We start from the raw sequence: 18,521 nt of genomic DNA, 5'->3' as shown, positions 1-18,521 counted from the left end.
AAAAAAAAAAAAAAAAAAAAAAAGAAAACAATATCCAAATATGAACAATACTTGAAAATTTTGAAGGTATAGGTTAAATACTTGTCTTTAAACTAAAAATTCAGATGAATAATAAATATGGATTTTTATGAGATAAACTTTTTTGTCAGAGAACAGAGTAAGAACGTGGGTGGGACTCTTTATGTTAAGTTAAAACAACATCTAGACAACATGGTTAGGTAACAAAAAGAAGGCAAATATAGTCCGAAGTATGTAAAACCAAAGGTACTGAGGATAATATAATTTCATTCTCTGGCCAGTAAAACGTTTTAGGGTTTCTAAGGGTGTGCTAAAGTGTGAAGGACATGACTGTTCCATCTTTATCCAGACATGCCGTATTTTGATTATTATTTCTATGTTCTAGTCTTCCTTTCCTTTCAAGTTTTCAGAGCAGGGTTCCTATATGTTATTAGGTAGAAATAAACTTGTTTATTTAAATGTTTCCAGACTTTCCTAACATTTGTTTCAACAACGATATCTCCATTCACTGATATTTTTTAAACAAGGGCATTATTAGTAGAAAAATAACTTAGTGGGAGAAGACATTACTGAGTACTGGTAACTTACCTTCTACTGAATTTTATTTAGAATTATCCACTACATTTTTCCTTTCTAAAACTGTTCATTTGGGACATAACTCCCGGGTCTTTAAAAAGTATTAAAATGCTATAGCTCAAAGAGGAAATATACTTGCTGAATTATAATAGGCAAAATCAAAGCACTCTGTACAAGATGAAAAATAACCTCTTTACCTTATGATTTGACAAAAAGCAGGTTAAGCTAAACAGCATTTTATTCAAATGAGATAACATTTCACTCTTTTAAAATTATGTTCTTCCAGCACGCCATTAATAAGCAGAGGGCAGAGAACAATTCAACTAAACAATTTTCAGAGCGCCTTTGTGCTAATATCTTCAGCTGTGATCAATATAACCATATGCATTATGCTGAATTATGCATTTCAGCTACAGATAGAAAGGAACTTTCAAAAGCAAGCCCTTAAACACATGCAGTTAATTTAAGCATTAACCAAATGCAAACTGCATTTACATATCCTTCCCCCACAGATTCACACAATCTGAAACTAATTTGTACCTTGAATAAAGAGGTGAGTATTCTCTAAAAATAATTTACCAGTTAGATGAATGACTACAAGAAGCCAGGGAAACATCTTCTGGCAAAGAACACTTGATACATGAGAAGGTAAATGTATGAAGACACTTCAAAGTAAAATTAAACAATTTCAAAATCTGTAACACAAAATGGAACTTTCTAAATATTAAAAGATTTTCTTAAATAGACGGTTACAGTTTTTTTGTGTATTATTTCCCTGGAAGAAATGGTTAAAGGCTGTAATATTTTTCTCATAACCCATTTCCACAAAGAAATGAAAACTTAAATCCTTAGACTTGTAAATTTGAGGTATTCAAACAAAAATAACTGGAAAATAATAGTTGCATTAAAAGTAAAGATTCAGTTCTAGCAATTTTTCTTTAGGAAATAATTGGATAAACATGTAAAAATTTGTGTGGAATTGTTTATAATACTTAAGAAAACTGAAGCTATTTAAATATTCAATAGAAGATTGTTAAATAATCCATGTTACATTCACACACTGGAAAACTGTAACAGCCATTATAAATGATTCTGATGTAGATTTATATTAAGGAATGATTTTACAATATAGCAAAAAAAGCATATTATAAAACTATATCATTTAGAAATAACTCCGAAAGGACATAAATCAAATATTAGCAGTGATTATTTTGCTAATATTTTGTGGGTTGTGGGATTGATTTTTATAATTTACATACTGAACTTTTTTCATAATGTACATGAGTTACGTTTATTATTAAAAAAATTCCCAAACAATACAAGAGCCAGTAAAAAAGATGAGGAATAAATTAGATAAATTAAAATAACTTAAGAACTGTAATACAAAGTAAGAACCCTCAGAATTAATTCAACGACAATAAACAGGTCTAACAAAAAAATTAAGATTCTACCCCCCTTAAGAAAAGCTTCTTTACAAAGATCAGTTCAGATATCCAAAAAATAACAGCTTTAGAATTCTTGATATCTAAGTAAATACAGAAAGCATAGAAATAAAAAAAGTTTACTTCATTTCCTTTCCTTTTAAGAATGAGCAATTTATCTGCTCTTGGAAAAGAGAGAGGGAATATAGAGCACTTCCACTTTTTTTACCTAAACAATAATTTATTGAGCAATTACTAAGGCAAAGCACTCTGTTAGGTATTCGATACTGCACATTAAAGTCAGGAACTATATGTATTTTTGACATGAAAACTTAAAAAAAATTCACCAGGTCAGAAAACTTGTCATCACCATTTTATTCCACTCACAGTCTTCTAGAGAAAAACTCATAAAAAAATCTATCATCAAATGTAGTCACTTGGTGAATAAACATTGTACTAGTGTGTTTCATTGAAATTAAGACTCCATTGATTATGTGTTCCAATTTCAGACTTGCTAAAATGTGAAAATAATGTAACACTGAAATTTAAAAATGCTATCACTTATAAAATGCAACTCAATATTAGAGATGTTAAAATATGAAAAGATAATGTTCCTTACAGTCAGTGAAATATGGCATTGTGGTCTAAATAAAAACATAAGAATACTAACTAGAAACATAACTGTTTTTTAGTGAGTCTGTATTAAACTTTTAAACATTCTCACGCAACTGAATTGCAAGTGTTCAAAAGGAGCATATGACTCGGTTTATCTAGGGCATGAGCAAACAGATAATGACACTTAAAGCAAATAATTCATTTCCCCTGTTGTGCATTTGTGTGTATATCTATGTGTGTGTAACACAGTAAAATTCAGACTTCTTTAATTATAATTCTTTTACTTCTATGAGATCTGTGACTTATACTGAAACTTATTAGTGATTATTATTTTAGCAGGGGGCACAAAGATTCCTGGCATTTAAGTTCACTGTCACAGAGCAGAATTAGACATTTCATCAGAGATTTTCCCTATTCGAACTCTCAGAACGGCAAGCTACTATGTCTGCCAATCTCTGTGATCTTATACTAGTGTTTTTATGCCATTACACTTGCCACCACCTCATATATTACATATTTATTTAATTGTTGTAGTTTCTTCCTATTAAATTTATATTTCATGAGGGAAAGACCTTTGTTTCTATTCATTGCTGTATCCCCAGAAATTAGAACAGTGTCTAGCACTAACTGGTGCTCAATAAATACTTGTTGACTGTTGAGTAAAGAAAGGCTTAGAATTTAGGAAAATTGAACAATTAAAAACAACCTAAATAAGAACAGCTATGAGAAAAAGTAATTCTTTTGGCATATACACCAGGCCGAGTATGAGAAATTTTGACCAACCACTGAATTCATGAGAGTGGATGACTGTGTTTGCCCCTCACACATCGCAGGGTGAGTAGCAAACAGTAGGCACCAGAGTAAGTACTGACTGATTCAATGAACAAACATTAGATGTCTGAAATGAGAAAGGCAGTGGTTATTTTAAATGTACCTCTTTCAGTTTTTAATCTGTCAAGGATTTCAGTTTTGTCTGTTAAGTCAGACTTCAAGGCAGTCTCGAGCTGAGCAATCTGTACTTTCAGCTGCTGCTCCTTTAACTTCCATTGCTCTTCATGGGCAGCACTGAAGGCACTGCAAAACACACGTGACATGCAAGGAAAGCTTGGAAATCAGCTTCAACCGAAAATAATAAAGAGAAAAGCTTTTAGTGGCACAGAGACCACTGTCATCATGTCTTAGGAATTAAGTAAACATATGCTGGTCTGCTGCTGTTGAAACCAAGGCGCCTTTCTCAGGCTGCGGTTAGGGAACATGAAAGAGTTTGTGGGATGAGCAAAGGAACTGGCCTTAATTTAGAGCTCTAAAGTCAGAAAAGCTGGCAGTGTGCTGCTTTTGTGGGACTAGTAAAGGAATTTAGATACTGTACATACTCCAGAGGAATCCACAATTCCAAACCTCAGCAATTGACATCGTACAAAACCATTTTCTCCCACATACAAACCTCTTAATACAGAGAAAACGGACTTTCCACCTGATCTTTAATTCTGTGAAACTTTTAAAGAGTCTGTGATAATAACATGTTCACAAAATAATGGCCACAGAATGATAGCATATTGAAATGAAGTAGTGATAATACAGTTTTTGATAAAAAACAAAAAACAATAGGCTAAAAACAGTTTTAGTTGTAACACATGATTGGAATGAAAACCAGTGCTCTGTGCCTGATAAGAATGATGAAAATAGAATTACTATTACCCAATAAAAGTACAGCAGTTTAAAACATGGTTAAAATTTGCTAATGATCAAGAATCAGCATATTAGAAGAAAGAACCGGTTGAAAAATAACTAAGCGATGCACAGAAAGGATACCATAAACATTTGTTTATGCCAGTGATTCCCAAACACTGACCGAAATACTGGTAGTAGGCCAGCTGCAGTAAGGACACTTAGAGAGATTTTAAAATGAAGATTCCAGGGCCCAGGTATTCATATTTTTATAAAGCTCCCCAGATGAGAGCCAGGTTTTGGAAAAACTGATCTTGATCTGAATTTCAGCAGAAAACCATTATCTGTGAAGCTTGATATGACTGAATAATCATCAGCAGCTTTGACCATCTAGTTATTTTAAGCCCAGTAAATACAACAAAAACTTATAAAATCTGGTTTTATACTGATGATGAAGTAAATGGAAAAGAAACATATTACTGGAAATTGCCCTTAATGTAGCTCCCAACTAGTCTTCAGTTTTTATTCCAAAAAAGATACTTTTCTGGGAGGCATAGCTTTTCAAAAGAGCAAAATTGTGTATTCATTTCACATTTTGAATATTTTACTGCCTTTAAGATAACACGACCTTGAAAATAAATGGAATTCTGGAAGCTTCTCTAAATATGACATCTGTTTCTTCTATTAGTGTTCTCATTTCACTTATGGAACCTTAAAAAAATATAGAATCTATATACCAAGTATTTAAGTTGATTTTATCAAAGGTACAATGACCTAGACTTAAAAGAAATCCAAATAAAATATGCATTTTAAATACTAAATAATTTTCTTTTTTATGTTTGTTTTTAAAATAAAGAACAAATATAATTTCTATGTATGGCCAAATTGTATATATCAAACACATCCATATATATGCATGAATGTGAGTACATCTATGTGTGTGTATATATATGTGTGTGTGTGTGTGTATGTATGTATATGCATGTCTCTTATTTTATTAAAAACATGTACCACCCGGAAAAAAAATTAGCATGATGAAATAGGCACAACTATACATTATATCAGATGCCAAAAATTAGAAACAGTAGTGTTCCAATAGCATTAGTACCAGCGAAAAGATCACCAACGGCTAATCTGGCAGAAACATCAGAAGCTGTATGTGTTTAAATTAAGAACAATTTAGCAGCCTGGGTTTTCCAAACCCACAAAATACTAGTGTAAATCAGCATAAGTCAATCTGAATTTAGTCCACTGCTATCTTCCCTCTAAATTTAGGATTACATTCCACTGGAGTTTCATGAGGAATTCCTTTTGAATTTACTGTATTCCTCTATGCTTAGAGCCATCTGTGTAACTATAAATGGTGAACCACATCTGGCTCCATTTTCTTTGTAAGGGCTGTGCACATGATTAAATCTGCGTATGAGAACAGTCTTTGAGAACGTTTGATTCATGAAAATGTTTTTGTATATTGCCTATAGTGAAAACTGAAGTGGGATCATAGTTAGTCTTTGTACACATTTCACTGTTATGTGATGTTGCAGGACTGATCAAATGTCAGCCTGCAGTGGAATGCCCATTGCTGCTTGTGGTCAACGGCATGTACACTGGCAGACATGGGTCAGCATACTGTAAATACACACCCTTGATCAAAAACATGATAAAGATCTAAATAAAGCCAAAGAGTTCATCTGCTTCCTAAGATCTTTCCTCTTACAGAAGAAATTCCATTTGTTCAATGTTCAAGGGCATCCTAATGTGAGAGATAGGAAAGAACAAACTCTAAATCATCCATAAAGAAATCCATAGTGGCCGGGTACAGTGGCTCATGCCTGTAACCTCAATGCTTTGGGAAGCTGAGGCAGGAGGATGGCTTGAGCCCAGGAGTTCAAGACCAGCCTAGGAAACATAGAGAGATCCCATCTCTATAAAAAATAAAATTAAAGGCTGAGTGTGGTGGCTCGTGCCTGTAATCCCAGAAGTTTGGCAGGCCGAGGTGGATGGATCACTTGAGGTCAGGAGTTCGAGACCAGCCTGGCTAACATGGTGAAACTCCGTCTCTACTAAAAATACAAAAATTAGGCAGGTGTGGTGGCATACACCTGTAATTCCAGCTACTCAGGAGGCTGAGGCAGGAGAATCACTTGAACCTGGGAGACAGGGGTTGCAGTGAGCCAAGACCGTGCCACTACACTCCAGCCTGGGTGACAGGGCGAGATTCTGTCTCAAAAAAAGAATTAAAAAATAATAATAAAATTAAAAATTAGACAGGTGTGGTGGCACATGCCTGTAGTCCTAGCTACTTGGGAGGCTGAGGTGGGAGGATTGCTTGAGTCCAGGAGGTCGAGACTGCAGTGAGCTATGATTGCGCCACTGCCCTCCAGCCTGGACAACAGAGCAAGATCCTGTCTCTCTCTCTTTGTTTTTTTTTTTTTTTTTTTTTAAGTCACAGTTACTTTATTTAGGGCCCAAGAAAATTAATTTCATATTCACATCAGGATATTTCACTTACTGAAAGAAGATGATGACCCAAATGTACTTGGAGTTTCATTTCTGGGAAGCATAAGCTGCTCACATTTGATCACACGAGATTTTATGGTTTCTAGAAGGTTACAGGGCACAGATGCTCACTTTATGGAAACAGAACACAGAGCATCTATGGGTGTCAGCAGTGCTCTTTTACATTTTGAGAAGTAGATGACTATCACATCATAAAAACTTGATCCACCCAATTCTTTAAAAGGTTAATATCATCTTAAAACTAGAGGAATACCTTTTAAAATAGACATTATATTAGGGTCTCTCAAGCAGTTAATACCTCAAAAATCACATTCAACAGATTTTTTAGACCCAGTCTCAAATTAACTGAATCACAGCTGGATGGTATCGGGGCAGAGGGAAGGGTGCAGACGGATAGGTGAAGAAGCTCTGAAGAGGTGGTGAAACCTATATTTTAATAAGTTTTCCAGGTTATTCGCATACATTATAGTTTAGGAACCATTGCATTTATCAGTTACATGGCCCCAACACTAACTAACTTCAGAAGTGAAGCACAGCATTACCAAATTATAGCATAATTATATAATACTGTATTACATACCACAGTATAGAGGTTCTCTCTGACCCGAGAGAAAGATATAATTGTCAAAAATGTATTCTGAACTTTTAAATTGAACATTTCTTAAAGTTATACTTATTTCTTGGCAGTGTATCAAAAGTGTTTTGGCATATTAAAAAAGGCTCATACTAAAAAGTAACATGAGGGTTTTATCTTCCCAGATGATTCTCTAATATGTCATATGTCAAGTAATAAACACATTCAAAATTTCATTTGAAAAAGGAAGATGAGAATGCAATCTGCAAATCATATTTTTCTCCTGAAAACTAGTCAATTTTGAATAACAAACAAATGCTGTCCTTTTAAAACATGTTATCGTTATGACTAAGCAAACGGAGTATGTGTAGTTTTTGATGAACATTAGTTGTTGGCAATAATGAATAACAGTGTCATGAAACAAAAGAGCTGTAAAAAATCTCAGAGACAATGTCAACTTTTGTAGAATTTCTCCAACTATACTTCTAAAATATATCATATATTTCAAAAACACTATATTAGAGAATTCTGCAGTTCTGTTGACTATTATGTGTGTTTGCTGGGTTTTGTGCTTATGTGACATTAATTCTTCTTTTGACATTAAATGTTTTGACACTCATTACACACATTTTCCTTGCATATATCTCACATAAACTTCACGTGTGAGCAGCATAATGAAGTCTGCTTTTAGTGTGACAGGAAAAAAATGTTAGCGCAAGCATAAAACATTGAAAAAAAAAACCCTTCAAATTTATACTCTTAGATCATCTTCTAATATGGAAAGATAAAGTTTTATGGTGGGAAAGTAAATATGAGAAAAACATGACTTTCTCAAAGTTTCATCTATACATTATTCCCGGCTAAGTTCGATTTTTTTTTATTCCAAGTAAGTATGTTCAGTAAATTTTCAAACTGGGGAGAAGTAGAAAATTTGGAAGTAATTGCCATATGGCACTATTTTCTTCTATTTGGACTATGTAAATTATTTGAAATTACAAGATACTGAAGATACATGTAAATCAGTAAGAATTTCTGGATTTATAGCAGTTCTGTTATTCCATGAATGTTTCCCTTCTGCATATACAATTTGCCAATGCAATTAAAATCAGAGAGATAGTGAAGCATAACAAAAAAAGAATTCAAGTTTTAGAGTAAAAAAAAAATCTGGGTTTTAGTTCTAAACTACAGTCTCAGCAATGCTGTGTGACTCTGCACAAGTCTTAATTTTTCTGGAATCTCAATTTCCTCATTTACAAAAGAGAGATGATATCTTCTCTAATAGGGTGCTGTGCAATTTGTATACTGACATTTAAACTTTTCAAACACATGTATGATTTTAACTGCTGTCTGAATCTACTGTTGGTAACCCTTAATATAATGAGTCACTGTACAAAGATAGTCCCCACAAGTAGGTAAATAACATAGATGATACAAACTACTGAAATAATGCCTACGTTAATTTACGTAACTTTCCCGAAGTAAATAAAAATAAAAGCCTATCCTCACACTCCTTGGGTATAATTTGTTTAATTTACAAAATGTAAATTTAAGTTATAAAAAATAAGACAAAGAGCTAAAAAGTTAAAGATGCACAGATGCACTTGTAGCTCAAATGGTTATTTTCTGAGGTTTCAGCACATGACCAGTAGAAGTAGCTGTTGAATATCAGCTATAACATATGTATTTAAGTATATATTACATTTGCTTTCATGTAAACCTGTATTTATCATTTACCAGTATCATATGCTAAAAAGACTTAAAATTGCCTACACACACACACACACACACACACAGAGAGAGAGAGAGAGAGAGAGAGAGAGAGAGAGAGAGAGAGAGAGAGATCTGTATCACTTAACCAAACCTAGATGTGGAGTATGATTTTGTTTCTAATATTACCAGAAAGCACTAATTTCTAAAATACCATAATTATGAAGTAGATTAAGAAACAAAATTGAAGCAGCCCTTTAAAATGTACCTTGAGATAAAGATGCTTGTGTTTCTCTTTATAAGGAACAGAGACAACTCTAAGTGAACACCTTTGTTTTTCCCTAAAAGAATAACTCTCAGTTAATAAGCTGGGGAGTCTAGGAAAGAGACCAAAAGAGGTTCAAATACAAGCTCTATTACTTTATACATTTAAAAGGTATTGGCTCGGCACAGTGGCTCACCGCTGTAATCTCAGCACTTTGGGAGGCTGAGGCAGGAGGATCACTTGAGCCCAGGAGTTCAAGATCACCCTGAGCAACATAGAAAGAATTTGTCACTAGCAAAAAATTTAAAAAATTAGTCTGACATGGGGGCATGTGCCTGTGGTCCCAGTTACTCAGGCGGCTGAGGTGGGAGGATTGTTTGAGCCCAGGAAGTTGAGGCTGCAGTGAGCCATGATTGTGCCACTGCACCCCAGCTTGCATGACTGAGACACTGTCTCGAAAAAAAGAGGTAGGAAGTGCCTCTTAATGTTACTTAAATTGCTTTATCTTCCTTGTTTGCAAAATGAGAATTTATAATACATACATTTCAAGGTGCTGTGAACAATTTGTAACAATAAATGTAGAGTATCTAGCATGCTGTCTGTTTATAGTTAGTGTTCAATAATTGATAGCAGTTTACTGGCAACAAAGTGATATGGTTTTCTTAGTAGTGATAGGCTACTGCTCAGGTTAAACAACTTATTACCAATGTCTTTAAAAAGCTTGTATTTCCTTTATAAAGTCTGTATATTTCTTGCTATCATTTGTTGCTAATTCTTTGATCAACATGATCTATTCTGACAACAGCAAATGCTTTCATATAAAAGAGCACAAACAAGACAATGAAAGAACACATGGAATCATGATTTACCTGTCATAAAGTTTATCATAGTTTTCCTTTAAAAGTTCCCGTTCCTTTTCTAAATCATTAATTCTATCCTGCAGCTAAAATGAAAATAAAATTACATGTTAAGTAAATATTACATAAAACTACTTGGGGTAAAAAAAACATAAAACTATATGAGAAGAGGTTAACATGTTTTAATCTTGATTGCTAAATGGTAGCTGCTAACCAGACCACTTATATTGCCTGCATTTAATTCAGCACTGATTCTTTCTAAGTTGTTAAATAAACGTGAAATTAATATTCCTGTTTTAATTTAGTAGAAACGTACACAGTGCTTTATGCAACATGTGCCAGAAGTCAGTAAAGAATATGTTAAGAGCTTGCTAAGTCCCGGGAAACATAATATTTTTTACTTTTCACCATGATAACTTCTGTCATTATATTCATTTTGTATTAATTTACAATTGGCCCATAAAAAATTAAAAGGATTGAATTCTTTTTAGGTACATGGTTCAACTGTGTTGTTAATCACAATTTACTCTGAAGATACGATTTCTCACATTATCTGAAATTTATAAAGAGCCACTAACACATTTTGTGAATAAATGAATAAACAAAGTTATATACTGTTTTAGCCCATGAATAGTATTTTCAGAAATAAACGGAGTAATAATTACATCTCTATGACTAAAATGTAGATTTCCGTACTCTAGCATTTATTTTTAAGTTTTATTCGTAAGTATATTTTGCAGTCACAACTTTTCCCTGTGGATCAGAGTACTCTTAAACTTTATTTCCATTTTCAAAATTCTCTTTTGATGCTAGTATGAGACAGTAAAGGATTCTCCCAAGATCAGAATAGAATGCAGGCATCTTATTTCACTTCCATTCTCCCTGGGAATAAACTTAACAGGCTACAGAAAATACTACGATAATAGGAAGATGAGTTTTCAAACAACTCCCTAAAAAAAAATAGATAATTTCATAAAATTACTGATAATGCAGAATACAACAGCCACCTCCTCAGAAACAGATATAGTCCTGTTATTTTGTCTTAGTATCTCAAACGATTAATAAGCTGTTATGGTTGAGAAAATTAAGTTCCATAGGTAATCTGGTATCAGTTTCAAAATGTTGGTTTCATTTTACTCAAGGATCTTTAATCCTTTGGGTAAACAGTGGATCTTGCCACATTTGCAATACAGTTAAACACTGATTTGCCATTCATATATTAACTACTATATTTTACTGTGCTCAAAACACCATGTATATAGCTCATAATTTTAAATAAGTAAAATTTTGAAATGTCTCTATTTTACTTTTCCAAAACAGTTACCAAGAAGTTGTAATGCAACAGATGGCTAAACTGTTTGGGAGCTTACCTCTTCTATTCTTCTTTCAGAAAACTTCATAGAATGTAACTGTTTCTCAAGACTGCAGCATTTTAAACGCTGCTCTTTAAGTTGCATGTTTAACTCATCCCCATTCGCCATCAAAGCATCGTGGCTGATTCTGAGAGTTCTTTGCTTCTAAAAGATAAAAGAACATCTTTTAAACATTATTTTGGTTATGACTAATCATTTGACTAAATGATTACAATTCTATAAATGAATTTACTCCTGAAGTTCACCTTATACAGATTATTTTTTTCATAACAAATGATGAGTATGGTGCTACTTATCCATAGGAGACACTCTGAACATGTGTGTGGCATGAGGAAGAAAATACAGGGTTATGTTAGCATAGAGTCACATATTTTATTTTCCTCTAGTTTTTGACTTATTGATGGTGACCAGCAAGTAAATTCATTTTAACAATAACTTTTTTCTTCTTTTGCTGTGGCTACATTGGTTGGACGTGCTGTCTAAAATGCTGTAGCATGGGTCAAAATGCTGACCACAGATATTTGAACTGAAGGGATTCGCCGCCACATCGTATAAAGAGCCTTGGATAGTTAGCTTTTAATTTGCATACAATTAAGTTAAAATTTCCAATTTAGTAAAATTACGAACTTTTCTTAATTGTTAAAGAACGGTCTATTTATGACCATGCTGTAAATTCAATTTTGTATACTTTAATGTCACATGGTTTTTTTAAATAAAAAAGGTAATCACATTAAAGTATTTTCATAGAGACCATATAACCGTAACATGCATTGCCTCACCTGCTAACTAAAATCTCTCAAGTCCTACTGAAGTTTTTCTTCACTCATTTAAATGAAACATGGCTATTGAGCCATTCAGGTCAATTTTCGTTAATCTTGGTATTATTATAGAACAGTATCGGGCCGGGCGCGGTGGCTCAAGCCTGTAATCCCAGCACTTTGGGAGGCCGAGACAGGCGGATCGCGAAGTCAGGAGATCAAGACCATCCTGGCTAACACGGTGAAACCCCGTCTCTACTAAAAAAATACAAAATCTAGCCGGGCGAGGTGGCAGGCGCCTGTAGTCCCAGCTACTCAGGAGGCTGAGGCAGGAGAATGGCATAAACCCGGGAGGCGGAGCTTGCAGTGAGCTGAGATCCGGCCACTGCACTCCAGCCTGGGCGATAGAGCGAGACTCCGTCTCAAAAAAAAAAAAAAAAAAAAAAGAACAGTATCTTCAGCCATTTTCTTCTAGGCTCCACACTTCACTGAGGCTGTTGGGTTTAACCTCTCAATTTTTTACCCTATGTCAGCTTCCAAAAGAGCTGCCTGTACCACAGCAGACACCTATTATTGTCGGTATTTAAACTAATACCTGGGTTCACAGTTAAATAGAAATCAAAACTGTCAAAGTGATGAGGATGTAAAATCATTTTTCAATTCCTTTCTTAATTCTTAATCTTGGAAATGGCTTTCAACCATAGGGATTTTTAAAATTTCCTCCTTCTAACATCTGTAGATAGCACTATCATTCTCACTCTCTAATCAGTCTCCTCTTTTACAAACTCTCACATTTATGCAGAAGTAATTACCACTTGGCATTTAAAGAGGTTCCTGCAGGATGGAAAACAAAATCCCCAGAGCATGGCTGAAAAATATTTAACTATTGAATTCAACAGTGAATTTAGGCTTCAGATGACCCTTTGCTTTGCATCAATCTACTGCTCTCCTTGTCTTGGGACTTCAAAGACAGTATTACTTCACATAAATTCTGTTCAACTGGAATGTCTTGGAGTTCATTAATTCCAGAATCTATGTTAATTATGCAGTGCCAACAAACAGAAGCCCTCAAATGGCATATTCCTGTGGGGTCACAGTCCTTGTTAAAACAACCATGGGCATAAAGAACCCCAAGTATTGTCAACCTGAAAGGTTAAGGTTTAAAATAAATACACTGATAGCTGACATTAAGAGTAATCAAATATTTTGAAGTAATGGTAGTGACCAAAAAAGAAAAAAAATCCAAATCAAAGAAAGTTTTAACAGAACATGATTACTGACTTATTCATCACTTTGGTCTACCACCAATAATTTTATAAATGCTTAAAATTGAAGATATATGCAAATATAGCAAAACTTCAGTGCTATGTGTCCATAATAAATTCAGATAAAAGGAGTTAAAAATAAATTTCCTTGGTAGAAGATGATTTTATAATAAATATGGTTTATTATTTTTAAGATGACACAAGTATTATTAAAAAGTCCAAAACAGTTAAAATTATTTCTTAAGTACCTTGAGTTAATAAATAATTAAACAATATATTAAAGGAAAGATACAATTTTGTTGAATACCAAAAAGGAAAATTCGTTTAAAAATTACGTTTTAGTGTTATGATCATTCTATGTTTAAAAAAACAACTTGAAAACTACTTTTGAATCCTTTGCATCTCTGTAACAACGTAATGAAATAAATTATCACTGTACCTCTTGAAGCTGAATAAATTTTCCTTCCATTGCTGAAAGAGCATTGCTTTTCTCCACTAGCTGTTTATGAAGCTTAATCATTTCTACATTGTCCCGAATATTTGACCTTCAGAGTTGTGTTTAAGAAGAGAGACAGAAGTAAAAAATGCAAGTTAGAAGAAAGAAAAGCTATGGTGGAATCACAATTTTTATTTATATACTTGTACATCAGTCAATGAGGTTTTTGGATTATTATAATGCAGGACAGATTATTTAAAACAAACCAATAATCATTCCTGAACTTTCATAACCTCGAACTCACAAAGTATGAAGGGAGCTCCCCAAACTTCATGACTATGTTACCTCTACAATTGATAATATGGATTTAAAATCATTTTATAGTATCCTGAAAGATGGCACAAAACACAATAGTTTTAGTACATCAATGATACCATTACCAATCTTCACACTTACTTTAAGGAGGACTATCATGCTACTTTTCCCTAAATGAAAAATATGCAATACAGCCATTCATCTTTCTACAACTCTCTCGATGCAAATGGCATCATAAGATTACCATTTATTGGAGTTTCCTCTTGGAGTTTTACACTTTTTAAAATATTTGCAAAAAAAGTGACCTAGCATTTTACACTAATAATACCCAAAGCTGGCATTTAAATATGTTGCAGATGTGCCTTTAGCTGTAAGAGATCATTTGATGTCCACAGGGTATACAGAAACCTTATATGTTACAATACTATTTTGTATTTTTCCTACTGAGATTAAAGCAAATGCAGAATTTAACAGGAAGATCTAGTTAAAGGTTAATCATAGATCTAAATGAGTACCTGTTTTCAAAAGGCATTTTCTTGATGGAGAAAAGTTCCTTAATTTAATACATTTTATATTAAAATATTTTGTTAATTTTGAAGTTTCATTACAGAGTTCACTTTTAGGAAAATAAATGTAAAAAATTTAAAATCAGAGTTCAATATTTAAAGTAAGAGACTTTACTTTTAAAACTCATCTAGTTTACACATATTGGAAAAATTGTCACAATGCCCTACTGGAACCAGAAAATGGACTACAAAGCTCACACATCTGTAAACCAGCTGAGGACTTGAAATACTTAATTTTCCTCTTTGATATTTGAAAGTTCATTGTATTTTGGCATCGGACAGTTAGTTGTCCTCACACAGAAGATAAACAAGTTCATGGATCCGAATCTTGCCCAGGGTACAGTCTTAACATAACGTTAAAATAATTATATATCTAAAACATGTAATCTAGTAGTTCTGAGCACATATTCAACAATATACTCACTATTATTCACTATTACCTTTAGTCACTAAAAATACAATATATATAATACAAAGAGAAAATATATCTTAAAGTCTATAGAAAATATTATTTCTTTTTCATATTTAGAAGCCAAAATATAATTTACTTATTTGCCCCAGCATTACTTGATTTGACCACTCAGCAGCGAATCACAGTTATTGATATGTAAGGACAGAATGTGATTCAAATCTTTTTAAATCTTTTCATATATTTCCAGTTGTCTCTGATATTTTATTTTTGCTTTAAATAAAGTATGACAATTTTTTTTTTTTTTTTTTTTGAGATGGAGTCTGGCTCTGCTGCCCAGGATGGAGTGTAGGGGCGCGATCTCAGCTCACCGCAACCTCTGCCTCCTTGTTTCAAGCGATTCTCCTGCCTCAGCCTCCTGAGTAGCAGGGACTACAGGCGTGTGCCACCACGTCCAGCTGATTTTTTGCATTTTTAGTAGAGACAGGGTTTCACTGTATTAGCCAGGATGGTTTCGATCTCCTGACCTCATAATCCACCCGCCTTGGCCTCCCAAAGTGCTGGGATTACAGGTGTGAGCCACTGTGCCCCGCCGCAGTATGTTGATATTTTTAAGATTCAGATATATTTGAATAATAACCATTAATTAAAGTAACACAGAATTAAATCTCTATAATCCATTCAAGCACATAGGGTGACAGAAATAACAGTTTCAATTTTAAATTTTTTTTGTAAGGCAAAAACCAGTAAGCATATGTCAAAAACTTTCAGTGGGCTGGGCGTGGTGGCTCAAGCCTGTAATCCCAGCACTTTGGGAGGCCGAGACGGGCGGATCACGAGGTCAGGAGATCGAGACCATCCTGGCTAACACGGTGAAACCCCGTCTCTACTAAAAAAATACAAAAAACTAGCCGGGTGAGGTGGCGGGCGCCTGTAGTCCCAGCTACTTGGGAGGCTGAGGCAGGAGAATGGCCTAAACCCGGGAGGCGGAGCTTGCAGTGAGCTGAGATCTGGCCACTGCACTCCAGCCTGGGCGACAGAGCGAGACTCTGTCTCAAAAAAAAAAAAAAAAAAAACTTTCAGTGGTTTAATTGGTGGGTGCTTTCCTGAATATTTTCCTAAACTCCTTGGAGTTTAAACTTTTCAAAATACTGCCAAAAACAGCGACAGGGCATTTTAAACTGGTAATGCCCAATAGGTGGGCATATATACAACTTACGTAGTATTTAGAAAATAGCAGTAATGTACTTTAAACAATACCTTAAGTAACAATGTGGTATAATAATGTACTTTAAATAAAAAGTCAGTTTGCTGCAGAGTACATCTTTCCAGGGACAATGCTAAACTTGTAAGTCTTTATTAATTACTTTTATGTATCAGTTTTAGGGGCTTTATTATTATGCCTTTTTTTTTTCATGTAACAATGAGAAGAGGATAATCTGTTAAACTAAAAGTGCTAGGTCAGTGATAACATAAAAGTTCAAATCAGCAATGTGATAAATGTGGTCTAGCCTTTATGAAGATGTGCAATAAAAATTACCTCAAACCTGACAATCAAATCAACATTTTTATATAGATGAAATATGGTACAAGAATAATGGGGGGAAGTAAGAGAGAAACAGGGAGGGAGATGACACAAAAAGATGACAAGAAATGTGAGAAGGATGCTGTAGGCAAGATGGAGCTAGGGTGCATAGCTAAGTGACCAGTACTAGACCTCTGTGTTTGCGGAGCAAGGCCTCAGGTTGGTCTTTGAAGAACAGACTTAGGGCTAATTTTATGAGTAATATTTTAAGTGACCTCCACACAATACTTTTTTGCCCTCTTCTACACACTACAACAGGAATACCAAATCTTCAGGATGAAGACATTTTGACAGAAAGAATAATGCATGGTAAAAACATTCAGACATTCAGATGAACTCTGACAGTCATGTACCAAATCATACATGCTGCATTACACATGGTGAAACGATCTGCAAACAGATATCAAGCATACTAATTAAGTGCTTTGTAAAAATAAATTTCTCAAAATTTTCATCAAGGATTTTGAAAAAGCCAGGAATGATTAAGTTGGAAAATGCAGTTTCTTTTCTTTTTCCTTTTTTTTTTTTTTAAAAAAACCGTGATTTAGAATTATGATCAAATCTTATAAAACTATGAGAAGAGTTGTTGGCCCATCTCTAGATTAAAAACAAACTGAAATAAATTAGATTTTATGTCAAAAAAAAGTAATCCAGCTCAACAACCTGTGTGCCAAGTTTCTCTCATATAATTTGAAACAGTCAAGCAATAAACTCTGAAAAAGGAATTTCTAATGGAAGCCTTGAAAACACTTGACTCCAGCTTTGCTACTGGGTGCCATAATAAATCCAGAAACCTAAAACCTCAGATACACTGGAGAAGTAAAAACTTTCAGTGGAGCTATGTAATGTATAGTCTGATATGAAAGCTTAAGAGGCAAAAATCTTTGCTCCAGTGAAAGTTTCATATACTTTATTCCCCAGGCATTCAACTCCCCTCCCCCACCCTTTGCCAACATTTCATTCCTTGCTACCGTATTATGAAAGCTAAAAAACGTTTCTTGAAGTTTTGAGATAAAAATGTCATAGTATTTAACGTCATTTAGAAGAGAAGGCTTTAAAACACAGAAGCTAGGCTATGAGATTCTGGGAAGTAGTTAGGTCAAATATTTATGAGATAGAATGGACAGACTGCTTTTGAGTAATAGTCATAGGCTGCCCAAATTTTGGGCATAAGGTTGAAAACAACCTTAGGGTTAAAAAAAGCGTGCTAGATTTTCTTTTCAAACAGTGGCAGACATTCTGTAGCTGTATTGTTGAAGGAAAGGTAGGTCATTCATAGTTTTTATTAGGGATACACAGATAACAATCACCAGCAAGGCTACCCCCTAGGACTAGGGCTACAGAAGGCTGCTAGTAAACTGAATAGAATAAGCTTCACTGAAATAGCTGAGCAAAGTCTATTTGAAAGATAATGATTTTGCTCAAAATTGCTACTTGACTTCACAGGTGAAAACAGTGCTCTCTGATTTAAGATTGCTCAAAGGAAAAACACTGTCTGTGTACGTTTACTTGCCTCTGAATCATTACTTTCCTGTGGTGTTGGGTCAAACTATAAATCAGAACTGAGTATTTTCTTACTCTTACCACCCACAG

The 18,521-nt window shown here is 34.1% G+C and overlaps 1 protein-coding gene across 1 annotated transcript in view; it reads right to left on the bottom strand.

Moving 5' to 3' along the window:
• RPGRIP1L (RPGRIP1 like) overlaps positions 1-18,521 on the bottom strand; it is a 103,550-nt gene that overhangs the window by 62,675 nt on the left and 22,354 nt on the right. The window contains 4 exon segments of the mRNA XM_017874618.1: positions 3,565-3,704; positions 10,234-10,307; positions 11,592-11,738; positions 14,057-14,162. Of these exon segments, the coding sequence (XP_017730107.1) occupies positions 3,565-3,704; positions 10,234-10,307; positions 11,592-11,738; positions 14,057-14,162 (467 nt within the window).

This window comes from Rhinopithecus bieti, unplaced genomic scaffold (genome assembly GCF_001698545.2).
Source record: "Rhinopithecus bieti isolate Rb0 unplaced genomic scaffold, ASM169854v2 scaffold_8911, whole genome shotgun sequence".
In the NCBI taxonomy this organism is placed as follows: Eukaryota; Metazoa; Chordata; class Mammalia; order Primates; family Cercopithecidae; genus Rhinopithecus; species Rhinopithecus bieti.
Note: the sequence above shows the minus strand (reverse complement) of the source record. Positions and strands in the feature narration are given on the sequence as shown.